The sequence below is a fragment of the Ascaphus truei genome, chromosome 19, assembly GCF_040206685.1.
Source record: "Ascaphus truei isolate aAscTru1 chromosome 19, aAscTru1.hap1, whole genome shotgun sequence".
Classification (NCBI taxonomy): domain Eukaryota; kingdom Metazoa; phylum Chordata; class Amphibia; order Anura; family Ascaphidae; genus Ascaphus; species Ascaphus truei.
In genome coordinates this window covers 21,253,243-21,279,522 of record NC_134501.1, presented here as the reverse complement: position 1 = coordinate 21,279,522, position 26,280 = coordinate 21,253,243, and the positions used below count along the sequence as shown (strand labels likewise).

At 50.6% G+C, this 26,280-nt stretch overlaps 1 protein-coding gene across 1 annotated transcript; it reads right to left on the bottom strand.

Annotated features, from left to right (window-relative positions):
* Positions 1-798: 798 nt before the first annotated feature.
* On the bottom strand, positions 799-26,265 carry SPIRE2 (spire type actin nucleation factor 2). The gene is given in 19 exon segments (XM_075576840.1): positions 799-2,773; positions 4,369-4,484; positions 5,657-5,684; positions 6,564-6,631; positions 7,332-7,466; positions 10,734-10,849; positions 11,027-11,243; positions 11,920-12,083; positions 12,468-12,606; positions 12,744-12,830; positions 15,028-15,192; positions 15,572-15,640; positions 15,749-16,093; positions 18,128-18,171; positions 20,965-21,018; positions 26,017-26,122; positions 26,125-26,168; positions 26,171-26,241; positions 26,243-26,265. Coding segments are annotated over 19 exon segments (2,205 nt in total). The 3' UTR covers positions 799-2,559.
* Between the last annotated feature and the right edge of the window lie 15 nt (positions 26,266-26,280).

Sequence of the window (26,280 nt, the reverse complement as noted above, 5' to 3'; positions counted from 1 at the left end):
ACACACACACACAATACACACACACACACTTTCTCCTGAGGGGGCGACATGCTCCGATCCCCCAACCCCCTATGCTGCTCACAACTGGTGCGGGAAGCAGACAGGAAGAGAAGGAGGGGCTGTCTGTGTGCAGAGAGAAGCCCCGCCCCCTCTGCAAGACACAGACATAGAAGCAGCAGCACGGATCTTCTGGCCCCGCCCCCTCTGCAAGACACAGACACATAGAAGGAGCAGCACGGAGCTTCTGGCCCCGCCCCCTCTGCAAGACACAGACACATAGAAGGAGCAGCACGGAGCTTCTGGCCCCGCCCCCTCTGCAAGACACAGACACATAGAAGCAGCAGCAGCAGCACGGAGCTTCTGGCCCCGCCCCCTCTGCAAGACACAGACACATAGAAGCAGCAGCACGGAGCGCCCGTGCACAGCTCTGCCCACCCCCAGGTTTCCCTGCAAGCAGCCCGCGCCCCAGTTTGCGCACCACTGACTTAGAGTACCGTGTATGAGTTTCGCTGGACGTGCACTGAGCTCTGTCTGTGTTTTATGTTCTGTCTCTGGTTTTAAATATATATTGCCATGCTCAGTAGCACTCCTCTGTGACACTCATATGCTTATATATATATGTTGTGGTTATTTTGGGGGTTCAATAGGAGCTTGTTAGGTGTCCAGTATGTTATGCCACTTAGAGTGTAAGTTCTCAGGGCCAGGCCTTCAGCTTTCACAACACACAGACACTCATACAGTATATACACTCAAAAAGACATACACACACAAATACAAGTATCAAACATGAACAAGCAGTGTATATAAAAAAACAATCTTTACTGCAGTGAGATCATTCAAGTTGAGTGTTTTGCAGGATAAATGCTGTTATCTGGTATATACACAACAGTATGTATTTACAGGCTCACTCATGTACTTCTTTACATTTTCTTTTGTATTTTTCTCTTTATTTTCTTACAAAAATAAGATTCCAGCCCCTTTAGGATGGGAGAGGCCAGTGAGGGTCTGACCGCCCCGGCCCCTCCAGCCCTGAAGGTGTTAAATCTCGCTTGGCTTCTCTGCAACGCTCTGTGTGGTGGCTCAGGACCGTTTACCCCTTTATTTTAGCCAGGGCGCAAAGCGTTTGTGTAGCAGTGATGCACTAAAGGTAGTAGAGGAGTCGGGTTACCATGACGGGGAGATTGGTTTGTGGAGAGATTATCCCTTGTTGACTAAAGTCAGCATGGAAGTGCGGACCCTCCAGTGCAATGGGAATTCAGGGGGTAACATGCAGTGATTGGGGGTCAGAGGGTTTCGTGCAGCTTTCTCCCAAATAACGTACCAGCTGTGGAGTGTGACCAAGCTCTGCTAGTGCATTGGGCAGACGAGTGTCCCTTTCTCTGGTCAGGGCAGCATCGCCGCAGCTCCCCCTCTTGGTCTTTGATATCCCCCCAAACCCAACACTTCCAGAGTAACATGCATATCCCCCAGGAGGGAATCTATGGGATCTACACCCAACCCCAGCAAATCTGGGATGTGTGAGCCACTTGGGATCATGTCAATATCTGGGATCCATCAATCCGGTGACAATATATAGGCTTGTGATCTATTGAGCAGGTGGGATCTGTGAATACACTTTGAAGGCTCTGTTGCCATGCGTTGATAAAGACACAGGTACCTACTCTTTTATTGTCCAGTTACCTGTCCACGATCTGCTAACATCAGGGATCCATTGAGCTGTGATCCAGCAATCAATTAACAGCTATTTGCAGGGCTCTATCGAGCAATCTGTGATCTTATTATGCAATCATGAGCCACTATCTACAGGGATCAAGTGAGCCAGCTCTGGGATCTTGGGTAACCCACATGGTGATCCACCGAGACAGACTTAGTTCATAAGCAGAAGGGATCCAGTGATCCAGCTGAGGTCATTCGGTGGCTGGGTGAAAAGTGCATGTGCCCCAATATTCCCAGCACCAGCTATATACAGTGGTGTGGGTTATGTGTGCGTATCAATGGGGTTTGGGATGTGAAGAGCTGGAGGGGTAGGAGTGATACTGGTATGGGAAAGGTTATAGGGTTATATTGCCTGGTCACTCCAAATATCACCCTTTCCTGCAGTGCCCTTTCATCCTTTTGGTGTTACACACGACTCCTGAATGGGATACTCAGAAAAGCAAATTCAGGGTTGGAGTACAAGATCCCAAAGATCTTCTCGCGGCACCGGATAACTCTAGACTGTAAGCTCCTTAGGGCAGTTTCTCCCCGTATAGCTGCAGCAGCATCTAGTGGGCTGTAATGCAGGCCCTCAGAGCTTGCAATCTAAAGTTTAATACAGACCTTCAGGTAAAGGAAGTGACCAGATTCTACCACTTCAGAGACCAGTGCTCTAACCACACTGCTCCTCCTGCATGCACCATTATAAATACAGCAACCCGCCAGTGTCAGAGGAAGCGGCAGGACAATGTGTACGATAACATAGCAATGTGCACAGGTTACAGCACTGTCCCTTGTGCGCCTTTGTTGGGGGGCGGCAGAGTTAAGTGTCAGGCGCTTGGTGCTTGGGGGTGCAGCCGCCGCTCACACTTTCTTGCCGGTCCGGCCGGCCAGAGGGGGGTGTGCCCGGGAAGCCCTGGACCCCATGTTCAGGATGTCCACGCTCTTGCGGCTGGAGCAGACCACGTCCGTGATGAAGCTGGCGCAGTCTGTGCACACGTCCTTCAGAGCAGAACCCTGAGCGTAGATGTGGGGGAACTGGCCCTCAATGTTCCTCCAGGAGACACCCCCCAGGGACCTGCACAGAGAAGAAGGGGTGACACAGCTCAGAGCCAATGCAAAGCACCGGGAGTGCCATATACAGATATATATTATATACATACTGCTATCTATCATTTATCTATGTATTGCTTATTAGTATCTATATGTCTCTATGTATCTATTATCGATCAATTGATCATCTATTATTTAGCTATCTAATATCTCTCACTGTTATCGCTCTATCACCGTTATCTCTATCTCACCGTTATCTCTCTCTCACCGTTATCTCCCTATCTCGCCGTTATCTCCCTATCTCGCCGTTATCTCCCTATCTCGCCGTTATCTCTCCATCTTGCCGTTATCTCTCCATCTCGCCGTTATCTCTCCATCTCACGTTATCTCTATCTCAATGGTATCTCTATCTCACCGTTATCTCTATCTCACTGTTATTTCTATCTCACCGTTATCTCTCTATCTCACCGTTATCTCTATCTCACTGTTATTTCTATCTCACCGTTATCTCTCTATCTCACCGTTATCTCTATCTCACCGTTATCTCTATCTCACCGTTATTTCTATCTCACCGTTATCTCCATCTCACCGTTATCTCCATCTCACCGTTATCTCCATCTCACCGTTATTTCTATCTCACCGTTATCTCTATCTCACCGTTATCTCCATCTCACCGTTATCTCTCTATCTCACCGTTATCTCTCTATCTCGCTGTTATTTCTATCTCACCGTTATCTCTATCTCACCGTTATCTCTATCTCACCGTTATCTCTCTATCTCACCGTTATCTCCATCTCACCGTTATCTCCATCTCACCGTTATCTCCATCTCACCGTTATTTCTATCTCACCGTTATCTCTATCTCACCGTTATCTCCATCTCACCGTTATCTCTCTATCTCACCGTTATCTCTCTATCTCACTGTTATTTCTATCTCACCGTTATCTCTATCTCACCGTTATCTCTATCTCACCGTTATCTCTCTATCTCAATGGTATCTCTATCTCACCGTTATCTCTCTATCTCACAGTTATCTCTCTATCTCAATGGTATCGCTATCTCACCGTTATCTCTCTATCTCACCGTTATCTCTCTATCTCACCGTTATCTCTCCATCTCACCGTTATCTCTCTATCTCAATGGTATCTCTATCTCACCGTTATCTCTCTATCTCACCGTTATCTCTCTATCAATGGTATCTCTATCTCACCGTTATCTCTCTATCTCACCGTTATCTCTCTATCTCACCGTTATCTCTCTATCTCACCGTTATCTCTCTATCTCACCGTTATCTCTCCATCTCACCGTTATCTCTCTAGCTCAATGGTATCTCTATCTCACCGTTATCTCTATCTCACCGTTATCTCTCTATCTCAATGGTATCTCTATCTCACCGTTATCTCTCTATCTCACCGTTATCTCTATCTCGATGGTATCTATCTCACCGTTATCTCTATCTCACTGTTATTTCTATCTCACCGTTATCTCTCTATCTCACCGTTATCTCTATCTCGCTGTTCTCTATCTTATCTATTACTGACCCAGAATACACCCAGCTCCTGTGACAAGGACAGGGTGATGTGACCCCGTGTGAGGGGATGTGACACATGTAATACTCACTGGAAAGTGTCTCTCTTCCGGGATGGGATCCCACCTGTGCTGAGTGTTCCCGGGGGGGTCTCAAACCCTACAGTGTAGACTGGAATGTGCCCCATCTTCTTGGCAGGAAGCTTTACCTGTGTGTGGAGTCAGGACTGGGAGGTTACTCTGTCCCTAAGCACCGCCCCCTCTCCCATCCCTTATCACTGCATGTTACAAACACGCTCTGCGTATAATAGACACGCTGCTCTGAGTATAATACAGACACGCTGCTCTGCGTATAATACAGACACGCTGCTCTGCGTATAATACAGACAAGCTGCACTGCGTATAATACAGACACGCTGCTCTGCGTATAGTACAGATACACCCTGCTCTGTGTATGATACAGATACACACTGCTCTGCGTATAATACAGACACGCTGCTCTGCGTATAATACAGACACGCTGCTCTGCGTATAATACAGACACGCTGCTCTGCGTATAATACAGATACGCTGCTCTGCGTATAGTACAGATACACCCTGCTCTGTGTATGATACAGATACACACTGCTCTGCGTATAATACAGACACGCTGCTCTGCGTATAATACAGACACGCTGCTCTGTGTATAATACAGACACGCTGCTCTGTGTATAATACAGACACTGCTCTGCGTATAATACAGACACGCTGCTCTGCGTATAATACAGACACGCTGCTCTGCGTATAATACAGACACGCTGCTCTGCGTATAATACAGACACGCTGCTCTGCGTATAATACAGACACGCTGCTCTGCGTATAATACAGACACGCTGCTCTGCGTATAATACAGACACGCTGCTCTGCGTATAATACAGATACGCTGCTCTGCGTATAGTACAGATACACCCTGCTCTGTGTATGATACAGATACACACTGCTCTGCGTATAATACAGACACGCTGCTCTGCGTATAATACAGACACGCTGCTCTGTGTATAATACAGACACGCTGCTCTGTGTATAATACAGACACTGCTCTGCGTATAATACAGACACGCTGCTCTGCGTATAATACAGACACGCTGCTCTGCATATAATACAGACACGCTGCTCTGCGTATAATACAGACACGCTGCTCTGCGTATAATACAGACACACTGCTCTGCGTATAATACAGACACGCTGCTCTGTATAATACAGACACACTGCTCTGCGTATAATACAGACACTGCTCTGCGTATAATACAGACACACTGCTCTGTGTATAATACAGACACACTGCTCTGCGTATAATACAGACATTGCTCTGCATATAGTACACACACACATTAAATCTCACCTTCACACTGCACGGGCCACAGACAGACCTAGAGAGACAGAGAATGAAAACTTAGAAATGCAGAATTTCTCCTCTCTGCAGCCACTACCTCTGTGGGAGTTGGGGCAGGTTATAAAGGGCGACGCTCTGAAGCTGGAGAGTACACCTCAGGGAGACCTTCTTTACTGAAAGACTGTCCTGGGGCAACTCTCCGCCCACCCAGTCCTGGGGCATCTCCCACCCCCACCCAGTCCTGGGGCATCTCCCACCCCCACCCAGTCCTGGGGCATCTCCCACCCCCACCCAGTCCTGGGGCATCTCCCACCCCCACACAGTCCTGGGGCATCTCTTCTCCCACCCCCACCCAGTCCTGGGGCATCTCCCACTCAATCCTGGGGCATCTCCCACCCCCACCCAGTCCTGGGGCATCTTCCACCCCCACCCAGTCCTGGGGCATCTCACACCCAGTCCTGGGGCATCTCACACCCAGTCCTTGGGCATCCCTCCCCCCACCCAGTCCTGGGGCATCCCTCCCCCCACCCAGTCCTGGGGCATCTCCCACCCCCACCCAGTCCTGGGGCATCTCTTCTCCCACCCCCATCCAGTCCTGGGGCATCTCCAACCCCCACCCAGTCCTGGAGCATCTCTTTTCCCACCCCCACCCAGTCCTGGGGCATCTCTTCTCCCACCCCCACCCAGTCCCGGGGCATCTCCCACCCCTGCCCAGTCCTGGGGCATCTCCCACCACCACCCAGTCCTGGGGTATCTCCCTCCTACCCAATCCTGGGGCATCTCCCTCCTACCCAGTCCCGGGGCATCTCCCCCCAGTCCTGGGGCAGCTACCACCCCCACCCACTCCAGGGGCATCTCCCAGTCCTGGCGCATCTCCTTCCCCCATTGGACTATGGGCATGACCTGAGCCCCTCACCTTTTACAGAAGAGGCAACTAGCCGGCCAGGAAAACAGAGGGAACCTAACTCTGCAGCAACAGCAGATCTGGGGTCAAAGGACAAAGGTGAATGGTCACTACTCATGCGATATTGAACCCATTATCTGGATCCCAATCTTCTGAGGTAACATATGGGATCAGTCCCTTAAAGGCTCCCTACCTTATCCAATTTTGTTACATGAGATTCCACACATTCCCTAATTGGTTCCTACATTATTTTGGGGTCCCCTCACCCTTTGCTGCTCACACCCTCATTCTATGAGCCTTATTGTGATTTGGGGGTCTAGCAAAGTCCAGGGCTTCCATGGGTTCACTAAACTCTTCCTATTTATTGAGGGGGAAACACTACTTATACCCCATAACCCATCATTCTTCTACCTACAGAAATTCACTTGTCCCAAACCAGGACCCCCCCCTCCCCTCTCTGCCCTCCCGAATCTTTCAATAGTTGAAAAGTGACAAGGTTTGGGAGACAGGAAAAAACATGGGAGACCCTGGTAACAAGCTGCATGGAAATGTACAGATTGGGAGGGTCACATGGTCCCCATATGGGCTGTCCCTGAGGACCATGTTACCTAAGTAGTGCTATTCTGTAACACACCTCGAATGGAAAATATCTCATGGAATAGCACTGCTTAGTAATTATGGACCTGAGTCTCACACAGATAATATAGGGCTGTGATAGATGCTCTGTGTTTCCATATTTTGGGGTCCCTCGCAATGTTGGGGTTTGTGGGTTCCCTGTACCTTCCCTTTCTTTAGGTTGGTGTAAAGCTCTTTGCTCTGCAGGAATTTCTCCATCTCCGCTTTCACCAGCACCCTGCGCACATTAATCACCTCCTCCACCGTCAAGGCCAGCGTGTCCACGGGGTGACTGAACTCCTGCACGGGAGCCGGACTGTCAGTATGTCTCAGGGAAACCCACTCTGCTACCTCCATCCTGTATGCGCGTCACTCTGCTATTCCTGTAATAACCTCCATACAAGGTTCTGTCACTACACCTCCATCCTGTATGCGCGTCACTCTGCTATTCCTGTAATAACCTCCATACAATGTTCTGTCACTGCACCTCCATCCTGTATGCGCGTCACTCTGCTATTCCTGTAATAACCTCCATACAAGGTTCTGTCACTGCACCTCCATCCTGTATGCGCGTCACTCTGCTATTCCTGTAATAACCTCCATACAAGGTTCTGTCACTGCACCTCCATCCTGTATGCGCGTCACTCTGCTATTCCTGTAATAACCTCCATACAAGGTTCTGTCACTGCACCTCCATCCTGTATGCGCGTCACTCTGCTATTCCTGTAATAACCTCCATACAAGGTTCTGTCACTGCACCTCCATCCTGTATGCGCGTCACTCTGCTTTTCCTGTAATAACCTCCATACAAGGTTCTGTCACTGCACCTCCATCCTGTATGCGCGTCACTCTGCTATTCCTGTAATAACCTCCATACAAGGTTCTGTCACTGCACCTCCATCCTGTATGCGCGTCACTCTGCTATTCCTGTAATAACCTCCATACAAGGTTCTGTCACTGCACCTCCATCCTGTATGCGCGTCACTCTGCTATTCCTGTAATAACCTCCATACAAGGTTCTGTCACTACACCTCCATCCTGTATGCGCATCACTCTCCTATTCCTGTAATAACCTCCATACAAGGTTCTGTCACTGCACCTCCATCCTGTATGCGCGTCACTCTGCTATTCCTGTAATAACCTCCATACAAGGTTCTGTCACTGCACCTCCATCCTGTATGCGCGTCACTCTGCTATTCCTTTAATAACCTCCATACAAGGTTCTGTCACTGCACCTCCATCCTGTATGCGCGTCACTCTGCTATTCCTGTAATAACCTCCATACAAGGTTCTGTCACTGCACCTCCATCCTGTATGCGCGTCACTCTGCTATTCCTGTAATAACCTCCATACAAGGTTCTGTCACTGCACCTCCATCCTGTATGCGCGTCACTCTGCTATTCCTGTAATAACCTCCATACAAGGTTCTGTCACTGCACCTCCATCCTGTATGCGCGTCACTCTGCTATTCCTATAATAACCTCCATACAAGGTTCTGTCACTGCACCTCCATCCTGTATGCGCGTCACTCTGCTATTCCTGTAATAACCTCCATACAAGGTTCTGTCACTGCACCTCCATCCTGTATGCGCGTCACTCTGCTATTCCTGTAATAACCTCCATACAAGGTTCTGTCACTATACCTCCATCCTGTATGCGCGTCACTCTGCTATTCCTGTAATAACCTCCATACAAGGTTCTGTCACTGCACCTCCATCCTGTATGCGCGTCACTCTGCTATTCCTGTAATAACCTCCATACAAGGTTCTGTCACTGCACCTCCATCCTGTATGCGCGTCACTCTGCTATTCCTGTAATAACCTCCATACAAGGTTCTGTCACTGCACCTCCATCCTGTATGCGCGGTACTCTGCTATTCCTGTAATAACCTCCATACAAGGTTCTGTCACTGCACCTCCATCCTGTAGGCGCGTCACTCTACTATTCCTGTAATAACCTCCATACAAGGTTCTGTCACTACACCTCCATCCTGTATGCGCGTCACTCTGCTATTCCTGTAATAACCTCCATACAAGGTTCTGTCACTGCACCTCCATCCTGTATGCGCGTCACTCTGCTATTCCTGTAATAACCTCCATACAAGGTTCTGTCACTGCACCTCCATCCTGTATGCGCGTCACTCTGCTATTCCTGTAATAACCTCCATACAAGGTTCTGTCACTGCACCTCCATCCTGTATGCGCGTCACTCTGCTATTCCTGTAATAACCTCCATACAAGGTTCTGTCACTGCACCTCCATCCCGTATGCGCGTCACTCTGCTATTCCTGTAATAACCTCCATACAAGGTTCTGTCACTGCACCTCCATCCCGTATGCGCGTCACTCTGCTATTCCTGTAATAACCTCCATACAAGGTTCTGTCACTACACCTCCATCCTGTATGCGCGTCACTCTGCTATTCCTGTAATAACCTCCATACAAGGTTCTGTCACCGCACCTCCATCCTGTATGCGCGTCACTCTGCTATTCCTGTAATAACCTCCATACAAGGTTCTGTCACTGCACCTCCATCCTGTATGCACGTCACTCTGCTATTCCTGTAATAACCTCCATACAAGGTTCTGTCACTGCACCTCCATCCTGTATGCGCGGTACTCTGCTATTCCTGTAATAACCTCCATACAAGGTTCTGTCACTGCACCTCCATCCTGTAGGCGCATCACTCTACTATTCCTGTAATAACCTCCATACAAGGTTCTGTCACTACACCTCCATCCTGTATGCGCGTCACTCTGCTATTCCTGTAATAACCTCCATACAAGGTTCTGTCACTGCACCTCCATCCTGTATGCGCGTCACTCTGCTATTCCTGTAATAACCTCCATACAAGGTTCTGTCACTGCACCTCCATCCTGTATGCGCGTCACTCTGCTATTCCTGTAATAACCTCCATACAAGGTTCTGTCACTGCACCTCCATCCTGTATGCGCGTCACTCTGCTATTCCTGTAATAACCTCCATACAAGGTTCTGTCACTGCACCTCCATCCCGTATGCGCGTCACTCTGCTATTCCTGTAATAACCTCCATACAAGGTTCTGTCACTGCACCTCCATCCCGTATGCGCGTCACTCTGCTATTCCTGTAATAACCTCCATACAAGGTTCTGTCACTACACCTCCATCCTGTATGCGCGTCACTCTGCTATTCCTGTAATAACCTCCATACAAGGTTCTGTCACCGCACCTCCATCCTGTATGCGCGTCACTCTGCTATTCCTGTAATAACCTCCATACAAGGTTCTGTCACTGCACCTCCATCCTGTATGCACGTCACTCTGCTATTCCTGTAATAACCTCCATACAAGGTTCTGTCACTACACCTCCATCCTGTATGCGCGTCACTCTGCTATTCCTGTAATAACCTCCATACAAGTTTCTGTCACTGCACCTCCATCCTGTATGCGCGTCACTCTGCTATTCCTGTAATAACCTCCATACAAGTTTCTGTCACTGCACCTCCATCCTGTTGTGCTGCTCTCACTACTGTGTCAGTGCTGCCCCCCTCCCCTGTCCCGTCACACACACAGTGACACGTGTCACTCACCAGCCAGCGGTGCCTGAAGCTGCCCTCTGGGGCTGGTTCTGTCCTCTCCTGCACGGAACTGAGGGACCCACAGGTGGGGGAGAGGGCGCTGGAGCTGCCCGGAGCGGGGTAACTCACTGCAGGAGAAGGGAGCAAATCTCAGCTGTACCTGTCAGCACTAGTGACACTGAGTGACTAATGTCACACAGTCTAATCAATGTGACCTGGCACTAGTGACATTCAGCAATCATTGTCACATTGGAACACAGGACAAGTGACATTAGTCCCCGTTTAGCCGTACACTGGTCACTCACCCAAGCTCTTGTCCCCGGTTCTGAGGGTGATGTTCACACTGCCCGAGCGTGCTCTGCTTTCTGTCCCCGGGTGTCCCTGAGGTCCCCCCCTCTGTGGAGCGTGTCCCATCTCATTCTGCAGCTGGGCTAGGTCCTGCTCGGAGAAGGAGCGGTCCCGTTTCAGTGGCAGTGGGGAACTTGTCACCCTCCGCAGTTCTGCACTGGGGGAGTCGTCCTCCTGCAGCAACAGAGATCAGAAGTTACCCCCGCTAAATACACCAGGATACCTGCCCCAAGGCAATTACTATACAAAGCACCCCACATTCACATACATCACTTTTACTAACGCACACTACCTACCTCTGTATATTTACCCCACTCTCACCTCATACCCCGTTTGCTTATTCTAGACAACTATACGTACCCCACACTATATACCCCACTACATACCCCACACTTATAACCCCACTATGCCACCTGCAACTTGTATATCCGCTATATCCCCTGCAGACTATATACCCCACTACACCCCCTGCACACTATATAACCCCACTATGCCACCTGCAACTTGTATATCCGCTATATCCCCTGCAGACTATATACCCCACAACAGCCCCTGTACACTATATACCCCACACTTACACCCCCTGCACTATATATACCCCACACTAATAACCTCACTACACCCCCTGCACACATACCCCACACTAACACTCCACTATATCCCCTGCACACTATATATCCCACTACACACCCCACTATATCCCCTGCACACTATATACCCCACACTACTAACCCACAACAGCCCCTGTACTCTATATACCCCGCACTTACATCCCCTGCACACTACATCCCCCTGTCCCATGTCCCTTTGGGTTGTGCCATCATGGGGCTGCCCTCCCCTCTCTCTGTACCTCAGAGAGATTCATCTCCTCCATCTCTGCCAGCGTGGGGGCTTTCAGCAGGGTCCGGGGTCGCAGCCGGGGGGCTCCAGGCTCTGAAAGCGAGAGGTTTGTGCAGGACGTGGACTTCAGGTCACTGGAACAAGCGTCCACGATGCAAGGGAGGGAGCCGAATCCTGAGGGTAAGGGAGACTTTCAGTACTGCAACAACCCCTGCTATTCCTGTACTCCCCCCACACACAGTTCTACCCTGTGGCACTCTCTGCTATTCCTGTACTCCCCCCACACACAGTTCTAACCTGTGGCACCCACTACTATTCCTGTACTGCCCCCACACACAGTTCTAACCTGTGGCACCCACTGCTATTCCTGTACTGCCCCCACACACAGTTCTAACCTGTGGCACCCACTGCTATTCCTGTACTGCCCCCACACACACAGTTCTGCCCTGTGGCACTCTGCTATTCCTGTACTGCCCCCACACACAGTTCTAACCTGTGGCACCCACTCCTATTCCTGTACTGCCCCCACACACACAGCTCTGCCCTGTGATTCATCACCTGCCCAGCAGGTACCTTTCTGTCCTCGTCTCTGGGTCTCCACAGGGCGAAGCTTGGGCTCCTGTTTGATCTCCTCCAGGATCTTCTCATGGAGACTCTTATGTCTGAAAGGCAGCGGGGGCAGATTCCTCTGGGATACCTGGGAGGGGGGGGGGGAGTGAACAGAGAGAGCTTGGTGACCACACGAATAGCCCTCTTTATACAAATTCCCCTTCACATACACGCTCCCTCCCTGCCCAGCGAACTGGCAATGTCTGATGGGTCAAATGCAGTTACCGGTCTCAGAGGGGGTCGCGACCTTATAAAGTCCAGGATCAGTTCGTGAGCGTCTTTCTTGACTTCCGAAGGGATGCTTCCTCCCACCTGCGAGGCACAGAGAGACAGGTGGGTGTAAGCCGAGAATAGAGAGTGGGGGGCAGGAGGGTGCCAGGACAGAGTGAGGGGCGTAAAAGTGCATCATTAAAAGTGCAGTCACGGAGGTCAACGGCATCTGGAGTTTTTAGCAGAGCATCGAAAATGTTATGAAAGAGGTGAATTTTTAGCTGGACTTTGAATGGAAAGTGAAGGCGCTTACATACTGAGTGGAAGAGCGTTCCATAGGTAGGGAGAAATGAGTGAGAAAGGTTTCAAACGTGAGACAGCTGTAGAGGTAAAAGGTGCAAAGATGCGACAATATTGAGTTCAGCGTAAGAGACGAGTAGGGGTGCAACGAGAGATCAGAGTTGGGATATACGGAGGTGCAGAGGAGTGTAACGAGGGATCAGAGGTGAGATATATGGAGGGGCAGAGGGGTGTAATGAGAGATCAGAGGAGATATATGGAGGTGCAGGGGGGTGTAACGAAAAATCAGAGTTGGGATATATGGAGGTGCAGAGGGGTATAATGAGGAATCAGAGTGGATATATGGAGGTGCAGAAGAGTTTAATGAGAGATCAGAGGTGAGTTATATGGAGGTGCAGAGGTGTGTAACGAGAGATTAGAGTTGGGATATATGGAGGTGCAGAGGTGTGTAACGAGAGATCAGAGTTGGGATATATGGTGGTGCAGAGTTGGGATATATGGAGGTGCAGAGGTGTGTAACGAGAGATCAGAGGTGAGATATATGGTGGTGTAGAGGTGTGTAACGTGAGATCAGAGTTGGGATATATGGAGGTGCAGAGGGGTGTAACGAGAGATCAGAGTTGGGATATAGGGAGGGGTAGAGGAGTGAAACGAGAGATCAGAGGTTAGATATATGGTGGTGCAGAGGTGTGTAACGTGAGATCAGAGTTGGGATATATGGAGGTGCAGAGGAGTTTAACGAGGGATCAGAGTTGGGATATATGGAGGTGCAGAGGGGTGCAGACACTTTATATGGAGATTAATAGGAAGCCAGCAGAGAGAGTTCTGGTGTCAGACTCAGATGAACGTCTAGAAGACCAGGAGGTAATTCGAGCAGCAACATTTTGGGTGTACTGTAAAGGGGACAGGTGTGAGGCAGGGAGGCCACGGTACAGTGCGCTGCCTCTCACCAAAAAATACAGTAACCAGTCAGAAGCCGCACATCAGTGTAGCTAGTAATCAGTGTGGAGGGGCAATAGTATATTTTACCATTAATGGAAATTGATGAAGGATATTTTAATTAGAATAGGATTTTAACTTGATCTGAAATAAAAACTTGGTTTGAAACACAAGGGTGGAGCAACATCCCCCCCTTTTCCCATCCTCCCTAAAGGACACCGCTGAAGGGGGGAGTTGGTTTCTGGATAAAAAAATGAAATTTTAATACATTTTATTATTAATCGAGAAAAAGTGGAGATACTGAAGGAGACCCAGTGAGTCAGACTGCTTCCCAACGAGTGACGCGGCTGCTTCCCAACGAGTGACCCTACTTCCCATTGAGTGTGGCGGCTTCCCAACAAGTGACGCTGCTTCTCAACAAGTGACGCTGCTTCCCAACGAGTGACACAGCTTCCCAACGAGTGACGTGGCTGCTTACCAACGAGTGATGCGCCTTCCCAACGAGTGACGTGGCTGCTTACCAACGGGTGACGCGGCTGCTTCCCAACAAGTGACGCGCCTTCCCAACAAGTGACGCGCTTTCCCAACGAGTGACGTGGCTTCCCAACGAGTGACGCGGCTGCTTCCCAACGAGTGATGCGGCTTCCCAACGAATGACACGCCTTCCCAGTGAGTGACGCAGTTTCCCAACGAGTGACGCATCTGCTTCCCAACGAGTGACGCGGCTTCCCAATGAGTGATGCGGCTTCCCAACGAATGACCCAGCTGCTTTCCAATGAGTGACACGGCATCCCAAGTGACACGACTGCTTCCCAACAAGTGACACGGCTTCCCAACGAGTGACCCAACTGCTTTACAACGAGTGACGCGGCTTCCCAACGAATGATGCGGCTTCCCAACAAGTGACACGACTGCTTCCCAACAAGTGACGCGGCTGCTTTCCAACAAGTGACGCGGCTTCCCAACGAGTGACACTGATCTCCAATGAGTAATGCAGCTCCCCAAGGTACACTGCTTCCCAACGAGTGACACCATCCCCCCCCCTCACCTGCACACTCACCATGACCTTGCGCAACTTGTAATTTCGTGCCCTGATGTCCTGCATCAGCATCTCGAAGGGAGTCAGCTGGTACTCAGTGGGCAAAGAGTTATAGGTCTTCTCCTGAACCTTCTTCAGCTGAACTCCATGACGTAGATCTCTCATCAGCTGCACCCACAGACGTGTCTGCACAGCACAGAGCATACAGTGTCACACAGAGCACACAGTGTAGCACAGAGTACAGTGTCACACACAGCACAGTGTGACACAAATCACCGAGCACACAGTGATACACACAGCACAGAAGACACAGAGTGACACACACAGCACAGAGCACACAGTGTGACACAGCACGGAGCACACAGTGTCACACAGAACGCACAGTGTCACACACACAGCACACTGTGTGACACAAATCACCGAGCACACAGTGATACACACAGCACAGAAGACACAGAGTGACACACACAGCACAGAGCACACAGTGTCACGCACAGCACAGAGCACACAATGTGACACAGCACAGATCCCACATCTCCCTGTGCTACATCACATTCCTCCTCACCCAGTCTGTGTTCTGCAGGTTCACCAGTCCATCTGGCTCCGTTTCTTCCACCCGCATCTTCATCAGCATCTGGGAAGCCAAGCCAGCATGTTACCCAGAATGCTTTGCAGCAGGGACCCCCATCTCCCGGCCCAGCCCCAGCGATGGAAACCCCAGGAGAGCCAGGTGACCTCTCACCTCCTTGGCTTCTCGGATATTGATCAGAAAAGCCCTGAGCTCCACCGTCTCTGCGAAGAGCGCTCTGCAGACGGCCTGGTAATGAGGCTGCGCCTCGTGGGGTTCAGGAAGACGGGACGCGCAGAGCCGCAGCACAGCTGCAAAATGGCGGACCACCCGGGGGGGACCCTCCTCATCCTCGTCCTCGGTACCCTCATAGCCCTCATCTGTCTGGACCCCCTCTGAGTCGCTGTTCGCCATCAGGTCGATGAGACGCTCCAGCTGGGGACTGAGCTCTCTCTCCTCACTCTCATCCAGCCCCCAGTCCAGGGCACGGTATATGGCAAAGCCCAAGCACTGGACCATCTGCAGGGGGTGGGTGGGGGAGAGAGAGAGAAAGTAAGTGAGAGAGAGAGAGTGAGATAAAGAGAGTGAGAGACAGAGTTAGAGAGAGAGAGAGAGACAGAGAGAAAGTGAGTGAGAGTCAGACTGACAGAGAGAGTGAGATAAAGTGAGTGAGAGAAAGAAAGAGAGAGAGTGAGAGAGAAAGTGAGTCAGAGAGAGTGAGAGAGAAAGTGAGTGAGTAAGAGACAGACTGACAGAGAGAGTGAGATAAAGTGAGTGAGAGAAAGAAAGAGTGAGAGAGAAAGTGAGTGAGTGAGAGACAGACTGACAGAGAGAGTGAGAGAAAGTAAGTGAGTGAGAGAGTGAGAGAAAGTGAGTGAGAGAGTTAGAGAGAAAGTGAGTGAGAGACAGAGTGAGTGAAAGAGTGAGAGAGAAAGTGAGTGAGTGAAAGAAAGAGTGAGAGAGAAAGTGAGTGAGAGACAGAGAGTGAGAGAAAGAGAGACAGAGGTAGAGTGAGTGAGTGAGTGAGAGACAGATGGTGAGTGAGTGAGTGAGTGAGAGAATGGATGGAGATCACAAAGACAGACAGAAGAAGAAGAAAAAACAGCAAAGATTGAGGAGGAGAGAATCACGGGAAAGAAGACAGAGAAAGGATGAATGAGAGAAGAGGAGGGGGAGAAGTAGGAGGAAAGATGAGAGAAAGAGATACAACGTTTAAAAAGCACAAATGTGAGACATCAAATCAGGAGCACGGCACAAATACTACAGAGAGAAGGAGGGGGGCCTCACGCAGAGAGGAGGGGGGCCTCACGCAGAGAGAAGGAGGGGGGCCTCACGCAGAGAGGAGGAGGGGGGCCTCACGCAGAGAGAAGGAGGGGGGCCTCACGCAGAGAGGAGGAGGGGGGCCTCACGCAGAGAGGAGGAGGGGGGCCTCCCGCAGAGAGGAGGAGGGGGGCCTCACGCAGAGAGAAGAAGGGGGGCCTCACGCAGAGAGAAGGAGGGGGGCCTCACGCAGAGAGGAGGGGGGCCTCACGCAGAGAGGAGGAGGGGGGCCTCACTCAGAGAGGAGGAGGGGGGCCTCACGCAGAGAGGAGGAGGGGGGCCTCACGCAGAGAGAAGGAGGGGGCCTCACGCAGAGAGAAGGAGGGGGGCCTCACGCAGAGAGGAGGGGGGGGGCCTCCCGCAGAGAGGAGGAGGGGGGCCTCACGCAGAGAGAAGAAGGGGGGCCTCACGCAGAGAGAAGGAGGGGGGCCTCACGCAGAGAGGAGGAGGGGGGCCTCACGCAGAGAGGAGGAGGGGGGCCTCACGCAGAGAGGAGGAGGGGGGCCTCACGCAGAGAGGAGGAGGGGGGCCTCACGCAGAGAGGATGAGGGGGGCCTCACGCAGAGAGAAGGAGGGGGGCCTCACGCAGAGAGAAGGAGGGGGGCCTCACGCAGAGAGAAGGAGGGGGGCCTCACGCAGAGAGAAGGAGGGGGGCCTCACGCAGAGAGAAGGAGGGGGGCCTCACGCAGAGAGGAGGAGGGGGGCCTCACGCAGAGAGGAGGAGGGGGGCCTCACGCAGAGAGGAGGAGGGGGGCCTCACGCAGAGAGAAGGAGGGGGGCCTCACGCAGAGAGAAGGAGGGGGGCCTCACGCAGAGAGAAGGAGGGGGGCCTCACGCAGAGAGAAGGAGGGGGGCCTCACGCAGAGAGAAGGAGGGGGGCCTCACGCAGAGAGAAGGAGGGGGGCCTCACGCAGAGAGAAGGAGGGGGGCCTCACGCAGAGAGAAGGAGGGGGGCCTCACGCAGAGAGAAGGAGGGGGGCCTCACGCAGAAGTCTCCCATATAAATCTGCTGCTGTGCGTTTGCTGATAAGTGATCCACTGAGAGAGAATGTGTCTCCCCGGCCAGCAGAGGGGGCGCTGAGCCAGGGGTGAGATGCTGCAGAGGACTGTCTGTGTCAGAGTTTGCTCCCCCACAGGGACGGGGAGGGGGAGGGGGAGGGGGAGGGGAGGGGGAGGGGGAGGGGGAGGGGGAGGGGGGGGGGGAGGAGGTGCAGCCCCAACCTGCTGTCTTACCTGTGTCTCTGTGAGGGATGGTAAGGGGGGGCTCGAAGTGGTCCCTGTGGAGAGAAGAAACACTCAGCATTACAGAGCAGGGCTACGGCAGCATATTATGGAGGCCTCATAGCCTTCAATGTCTATATCAATAATATGTGTATATATAAAACCACTTTCCAGTTAGACAAAGACATTGCAGAACTTTGTCAAGAAATTAACTGACCCCAACACTGACCCCAGAGGTGAAATATAAGGTACAGTCCAGCCAAGGACCAGAGAGAATAATCCTTCAATCTTGAAGTATAAGGTTTATTTTGTAATAATTTTTGACATTTAACCTGGAACATTATAACTTTAATGTGGGTTTTTAAATGTCCCTGTATTTCCCTTATCCTGTTCCCCTGTGTTTGTAGTTGGTTGTGTGACACGCAGGGAGTGTGCAGAAATGGGAAAATGTATCACAGTGGTAGAAGAAGCAAGACTGGCAATTATACCTCCCCCCTGTTTCTGAGAGAACGCGAAAGGGAGGGAGGGAGGGAGGGAGGGAGGGAGGGAGGGAGAAGGCAGGCTCAGTTATCATACATTTATTCATTTAGCCATTTAAATGACCTAAATGGTTAATGGGATCAGAAAGTCACCTTCTCTTTGCCCTCCTGATTTCCACTTGTGGGGCCTCCTCCTAACCCCCAGAGGCAGCTGCTATAACCCAATAACATTATAGGACAATCTGAAAACCTACACACTGCACATGCTGCTGTCACAGTATGAGAGGTGAAGGGGTTAACTCTTAGCAGGGGTCAACTCTTAGCAGGGGTCATTGCTGGATCTGTGATAAGGTGGCACAGGGAAGCTGGATCTGTGATAAGGTGACACAGGGATGCTGGATCTGTGATAAGGTGACAGGGAAGCTGGATCTGTGATAAGGTGACAGGGAAGCTGGATCTGTGATAAGGTGACAGGGAAGCTGGATCTGTGATAAGGTGACAGGGAAGCTGGATCTGTGATAAGGTGACAGGGAAGCTGGATCTGTGATAAGGTGACAGGGAAGCTGGATCTGTGATAAGGTGACACAGGGATGCTGGATCTGTGATAAGGTGACAGGGAAGCTGGATCTGTGATAAGGAGACACAGGGAAGCTGGATCTTTAATAAGGTGACACAGGGATGCTGGATCTGTGATAAGGTGACACAGGGATGCTGGATCTGTGATAAGGAGACACAGGGAAGCTGGATCTTTAATAAGGTGACACAGGGAAGCTGGATCTGTGATAAGGTGACACAGGGACAATGTGACCCTTCTCCTAGTTCCGCTTTGTTTGACTTTTGTTTAGCGTCCCACACAACAAGTTATAAAACGGTCACTTTACTTAACCTCTTGGCCGCCAAAGCAAAGCAAGAGGTGCTGCATTGAATGAGTTTTTGGATTACAGGGCTATCTTTGAACTTACTCTCTCTGAGATCTATAACTCCCCTATCCTGTCTCCTCTCTGTATGTCTTTATATTTATTTTATAAAGGTTTGTACAATATTTGTATCACAGAGCCTTTTTTTTTTTTAATAAATCAATTTTCTTTAAAAAAAAAAAAAAAAAAAGCAAACAAAACAATAAGTTTAAAAATAAGAAAGTAGTGGTACTGTATTTTTTTTAAATAGAAGAGTAAGCACTGGTCTGTGTGATTCTGCTGTACAGTGCTGCACACATTGTCAGTGCTATCTAATGATGAAATGATAATATACCTAGCAGAGTTATATGGTACCTCTCTGCAGGAGACATGCCATGTGAGAACAGAGCGTATCAGATCAAACACTGACTTTTACAAACCTACTCCCAGCTTTATGCTGCCCAGCAGTGATGGGGTTAAAATTTAAATGGTTTAGTAATATGTTTGTATTTGGTTTATTTCAGGCTCTATCCAAACTGCTCTGCTGACAGAAAGCAAACAGTGCAACACAAACATTACTCTGCCGCAGCTCCCAGGGTGACAAACACTGCTTCTGTGGCAGGTCTGTGAGCTCAATGTCAGGAGGAAGCAGCGAGGCCAAGGCTCGGACAGGGAGGAGGGGGACTGTGCAGCTTAGCACAGAACCAGGGCAAATAAACACACATAGAAAGTCCAGTAGCGGCGACACTAATCATGCGAAGGTTAAATCGCTGTGCTAAATGCGCAAGCATCTTATACCTATCTATAAATAGAGTGATTCCCTGGGAGTGGTAAGGAACATTCTTCTATTCAATAGAGAGCAACAGACTGAAATGGGGGTTACTAATCAATAAGCAAGTACAATACCACACACAAAATCATCAACCAGTAGTGGATATAGATCCACACACATCAACATATAAGAGCGTCGTGCAGGAGCTATAGGTCATACACAGCACACATACACATCATCATGCAGCTCAGACACATGCATGCATACCATCAAACACACGCATGCAGCTCAGACACACACACATGCCCTCAGACACGCATGCAGCTCAGACACACACATGCCTTCAGACACACGCATATAGCTCAGACACACACATGCAGCTCAGACGCACACATGCCACTCAGACACACACATGCAGCTCAGACACACACATGCAGCTCAGACACACATGCCGTCAGACACACATGCCCTCAGACACACACAGCTCAGACACACACATGCCTTCAGACATGCATGCAGCTTAGACACACATATGCCCTCAGACACGCATGCAGCTCAGACATACACATGCCTTCAGACACGCATGCAGCTCAGACACACATATGCCTTCAGACACGCATGCAGCTCAGACACACATATGCCCTCAGACACGCATGCAGCTCACACACACACATGCCTCAGACAGGTAGTCACGTGTTATACCTCTGTTCCTGTCTAATCCTCTCCTGAATGTCACAGACACCCCGCAACCCAGACCTTGTGCAGGGAGAGAAACATATTCATTTCCTCTGAGTAATTCTTAATCTCCCTAATCAATTTAATTAACAAGCAGAGGCAAACAGATATGTACAGGCATCTAATGAAAAACTGACACCCTCAGTACTCATCAGACACTAATTACTGAGAGGATAACTCAAAACACAGCCACGTGCCTGAGGTATGTGGGATACATTAGCTAGGAGGATCCCAGGTATCTGTATGACCTATCTGTAACTGCTGTCCATGTGCACCTATATAATGTAAGTATGTATGTATATCTTTATCTATATAGCGCCATCCATGTACACAGCACTTCACAGCACATGCACGTGATATAATGTAACACATAATGGGAATAAGCGCTTCAACATAAAAGTAACATTAGGTAAAGGAGTCCATGCTCCGAAGAGCTTACAGTCTAAGTGTTAAGTAGGGAGAACTTACAGCAACAGTAGGACATATGTATATTGTATATCTCCCCTTCTACATATCCATCTCTCTCCTTCTACATATCCATCGCTCTCCTTCTACATATCCATCTCTCTCCTACATATCCATCTCTCTCCTTCTACATATCCATCGCTGTCCTTCTACATATACATCTCTCTCCTTCTACATATCCATCTCTCTCCTTCTACATATCCATCTCTCTCCTACATATCCATCTCTCTCCTACATATCCATCTCTCTCCTACATATCCATCACTCTCCTACATATCCATCACTCTCCTACATATCCATCTCTCTCCTTCTACATATCCATCTCTCTCCTACATATCCATCTCTCTCCTACATATCCATCGCTCTCACTCTCCATATATATATCTCTCTCCTTCTACATATCCATCTCTCTCCTTCTACATATCCATCACTCTCCTACATATCCATCTCTCTCCTACATATCCATCTCTTTCCTACATATCCATCTCTCTCCTTCTACATATCCATCTCTCTCCTACATATCCATCTCTCTCCTTCTACATATCCAACTCTCTCATTCTACATATACATCTCTCTCCTACATATCCATCTCTCTCCTTCTACATATCCATCTCTCTCCTACATATCCATCTCTCTCCTTCTACATATCCATCTCTCTCCTTCTACATATCCATCTCTCTCCTACATATCCATCTCTCTCACTCTACATATACATCTCTCTCCTACATATCCATCTCTCTCCTACATATCCATCTCTCTCCTACATATCCATCTCTCTCCTTCTACATATCCATCTCTCTCCTACATATCCATCTCTCTCCTTCTACATATCCATCTCTCTCCTTCTACATATCCATCTCTCTCCTACATATCCATCTCTCTCACTCTACATATACATCTCTCTCCTACATATCCATCTCTCTCCTACATATCCATCTCTCTCCTACATATCCATCTCTCTCCTACATATACATCTCTCTCCTTCTACATATACATCTCTCTCACTCTACATATCCATCTCTCTCCTTCTACATATAAATCTCTCTCACTCTACATATACATCTCTCTCACTCTACATAGCCATCTCTCTCCTTCTACATATCCATCTCTCTCACTCTACATATCCATCTCTCTCCTTCATATCCATCTCTCTCCTACATATCCATCTCTCTCCTACATATCCATCTCTCTCCTACATATCCATCTCTCTCTTACATATCCATCTCTCTCCTCCATATCCATCTCTCTCACTCTACATATCCATCGCTCTCTCTACTTCAACATATCCATCTCTATCCCTCTGCAGATACATCTCTCTCCCTCTACATATCTATATCTCTCCCTCTACACATACATCTCTCTCCCCCTCTACATATACATCTATCTCTCTCCCTCTACAAATCTACAGTTTTCCGGACACCTCACATGGGCCTGCATTGTGCAGAATGCTGCATTTTTAAAGATTAGACATGAAATAAATGTATACTTCCTACCTTAATTTACGCTGTGTATACAGCATCATATAAATACATTCAAATATAAATAATAGGTTCTGTAACTGTGTGGTGACACATTTGTTACACTATAAACATGTGAGGAATAATAGATTGGGAGATAATTCCACAAACATTTAAAATGATTTGGGATAATGCAAAGTTAAAGGGTCAGATCCCTCTCCGGCTCCCTCACTCACTTTCCTCCCCCCTCTTCAGCTTCATATCTCTCTCTTTCTCACCTGCACTCTCTCTCCTCCTCCTCTCTCCTTCACACACACTCTTCCTCACACTCTTTCCTTCCCTCTCACTCCCTCTCCCTCACTAACTACCTCTCTATCTCCCCTCTCTCTCCACACACTCTCTCACTCTATCTCCCCCCAATCTCTCTCTCCCCCATCCTCTCTCTCTCCCCCCACATCTCTGTCCCTCACCCCCCATTTTACTCCCCCCCTCTGTCTCCCCCACCCCTCTGTCCCCCCCACCCCTTTGTCCCCCACCCACATCTCTCTCTCCTCCCACCCTCTTTCTCTTGCCACACATTTCTGTCCCCCATCCACCATCTCTACCCCACTCTCTCTCTCCCCCCCCACCTCTCTCCCCCCACCCTCTTCTCTCTTCCCCCCCACCCTCTCTCTTCCCCCCCTTCTCTCTTTCCCCCCCCTTCTCTCTCTCCCCCCCCCCACCCTCTCTCTTTCCACCCCCCCCCACCCTCTCTCTCTTCCCCCACTCTCTCTCTTCCCCCCCCCACCCTCTCTCTTCCCCCCCCCCACCCTCTCTCTTCCCCCACCTTCTCTCCCCCCCTACCCTATCTCCCCCCCTACCCTATCTCCCCCCCCCCACCCTCTCCCCCCCCACCCTCTCTCCCCCCCCACCCTCTCTCCCCCCCTACCCTATCTCCCCCCCCTACCCTATCTCCCCCCCACCCTCTCTCCCCCCCCCTCTCTCCCCCCCCCACCCTCTCTCTCCCCCCCACCCTCTCTCCCCCCCCACCCTCTCTCCCCCCCCCCCCTCTCTCTCTCCCCCCCCACCCTCTCTCTCCCCCCCCACCCTCTCTCTCTCCCCCCCCCACCCTCTCTCTCTCCCCCCCCCCCACCCTCTCTCTCCCCCCCCCACCCCCCACCCTCTCTCTCCCCCCCCCACCCTCTCTCTCTCCCCCCCACCCTCTCTCTCTCCCCCCCCCACCCTCTCTCTCTCCCCCCCCACCCTCTCTCTTTCTCCTCCCCACCTTCTCTCTTTCTCCTCCCCCCCACCTTCTCTCTTTCTCCTCCCCCCCACCTTCTCTCTTTCTCCTCCCCCCCACCTTCTCTCTTTCTCCTCCCCCCCCACCTTCTCTCTCTCCTCCCCCCACCCTCTCTCTCTCCTCCCCCCACCCTCTCTCTTTCTCCCCCCCAACCTCTCTCTTTCTCCCCCCCACCCTCTCTCTTTCCCCCCCACCCTCTCTCTTTCCCCCCCCCACCCTCTCTCTTCCTCCCCCCCCACCCTCTCTCTTTCTCCCCCCCCACCCTCTCTCTTTCTCCTCCCCCCCCACCCTCTCTCTTTCTCCTCCCCCCCCACCCTCTCTCTCACACACACACTGCAGTAGGATGGGGGAGGACGAGGCTCAGGATGCTGCTGAATGGCGCATGTTGCAGATTGTAAACAATGGGAAGCAGCCAAACTCATCTCCTGCAACCAGCACACACAAACACACACACACACATACACACAGCTTGCCGAAACACACACACACACACACACACACACACACACACACACACACACACACACATAAATGCATACGCACACACATAGATACACACACATACACACAGCTTGCCGAAACACACACACACACACACACACACACACACACACACACACACACACACACACACACACACACATAAATGCATACGCACACACATAGATACACACACACACACACACCTTGCCGAATAAACACACACACATACATACATAGAGACACAAATACACACACATTGCCGGATACACAAACACACACATACATACACCCACCCACATACACCCCCTCCCCCCCCCCCCCCACATACACCCCTCCCCCCCCACATACACACTGAAAGGGACACACACATACACCCTGCTGGCTACACACCCACATACACACACACACACCCATAGACCATGCTGGAGACACACACCCATATACCCTGCTAGACACACACACACACACACACATCCATAGACCCTGCTGGAGACACCCACCCACATACACCCACACCCACATACACCCTGCAGAATACCCACCCACATATACACATACACATAAACTCTGCAGGAGGGTGCCGAGAATACAGAGTGGTAAGAGATGAGCCCACACACAGAGACACATGCTTACACACACACACACACACACACACACACACACACACACACACACACACACACACACACACACACACTTACTTACATATACACACACACAAAGAGACACGTGCTTACATATACAGACACAGACATGCTAAGACACACAGTACATTTATACACCACCACATTCACACATACATACACACATACTCACATGTACACACACACTGCCAGTGCCAGTGCAGTAACACTTGGCAATGCCACAGAAGTAATTAGATCATTGTTCACTGCTCACTTGGGTCATTAACCCTATTTGCATGTTTGCTGCCAGAGGAGCAAAGCAATGCATTCCAGACCTACCTGGCAGCGACGGGGTTACTGTACAAGTCTATATAAGTGAGGGTTTAATAATGACACCAGATGAAGGAAAAACCTCAGAATATCACAGCAGTGGAAGGGGGGGGGGGCAGTGCTCTTACTGTGCCCCCCGATCTCTTCTCCTCCCCCTGTACTTTCACTTTGCGCCCCCATCTCTCCTTCTGCCCCCATACTGTCACTGTGCCCACCGTTCTCAAATTCTGCCCTCACCTACCCCCCATCTCTCGCTGTGCCCACCAGTCCTCCCTGCCCCCACGTTCTCACTGTGCCCCTCTATTAGATTGCAAGCTCTTGGGCAAAGGGATGATCCACCCTCCCTGCACTGTACTGCAGCCCGGATTCAAGCCTCACTCACCCGAAGTGTCCCGGGGCTCCGGCAGCACGGTGACCGTCCCGTCCCGGTGCAAGAGGAGGGAGGAGGGGTCCCGGATCCTCCCCTCCGGTCCACTGGGCTCCCACGCGTCAGCCCCCGGGAACATTGGTAACACACGGCCCACGCCTGCTCTCATTGATGGGCTGCTGGTAGGATTTCAGCACCTCCTCCAGGGACAGCTCCCCGCCGCCCCCCCGGGCACCCCCCGCTGCTGCTGCTGGCCTGGGCCATCCGGGCTGCTCCATC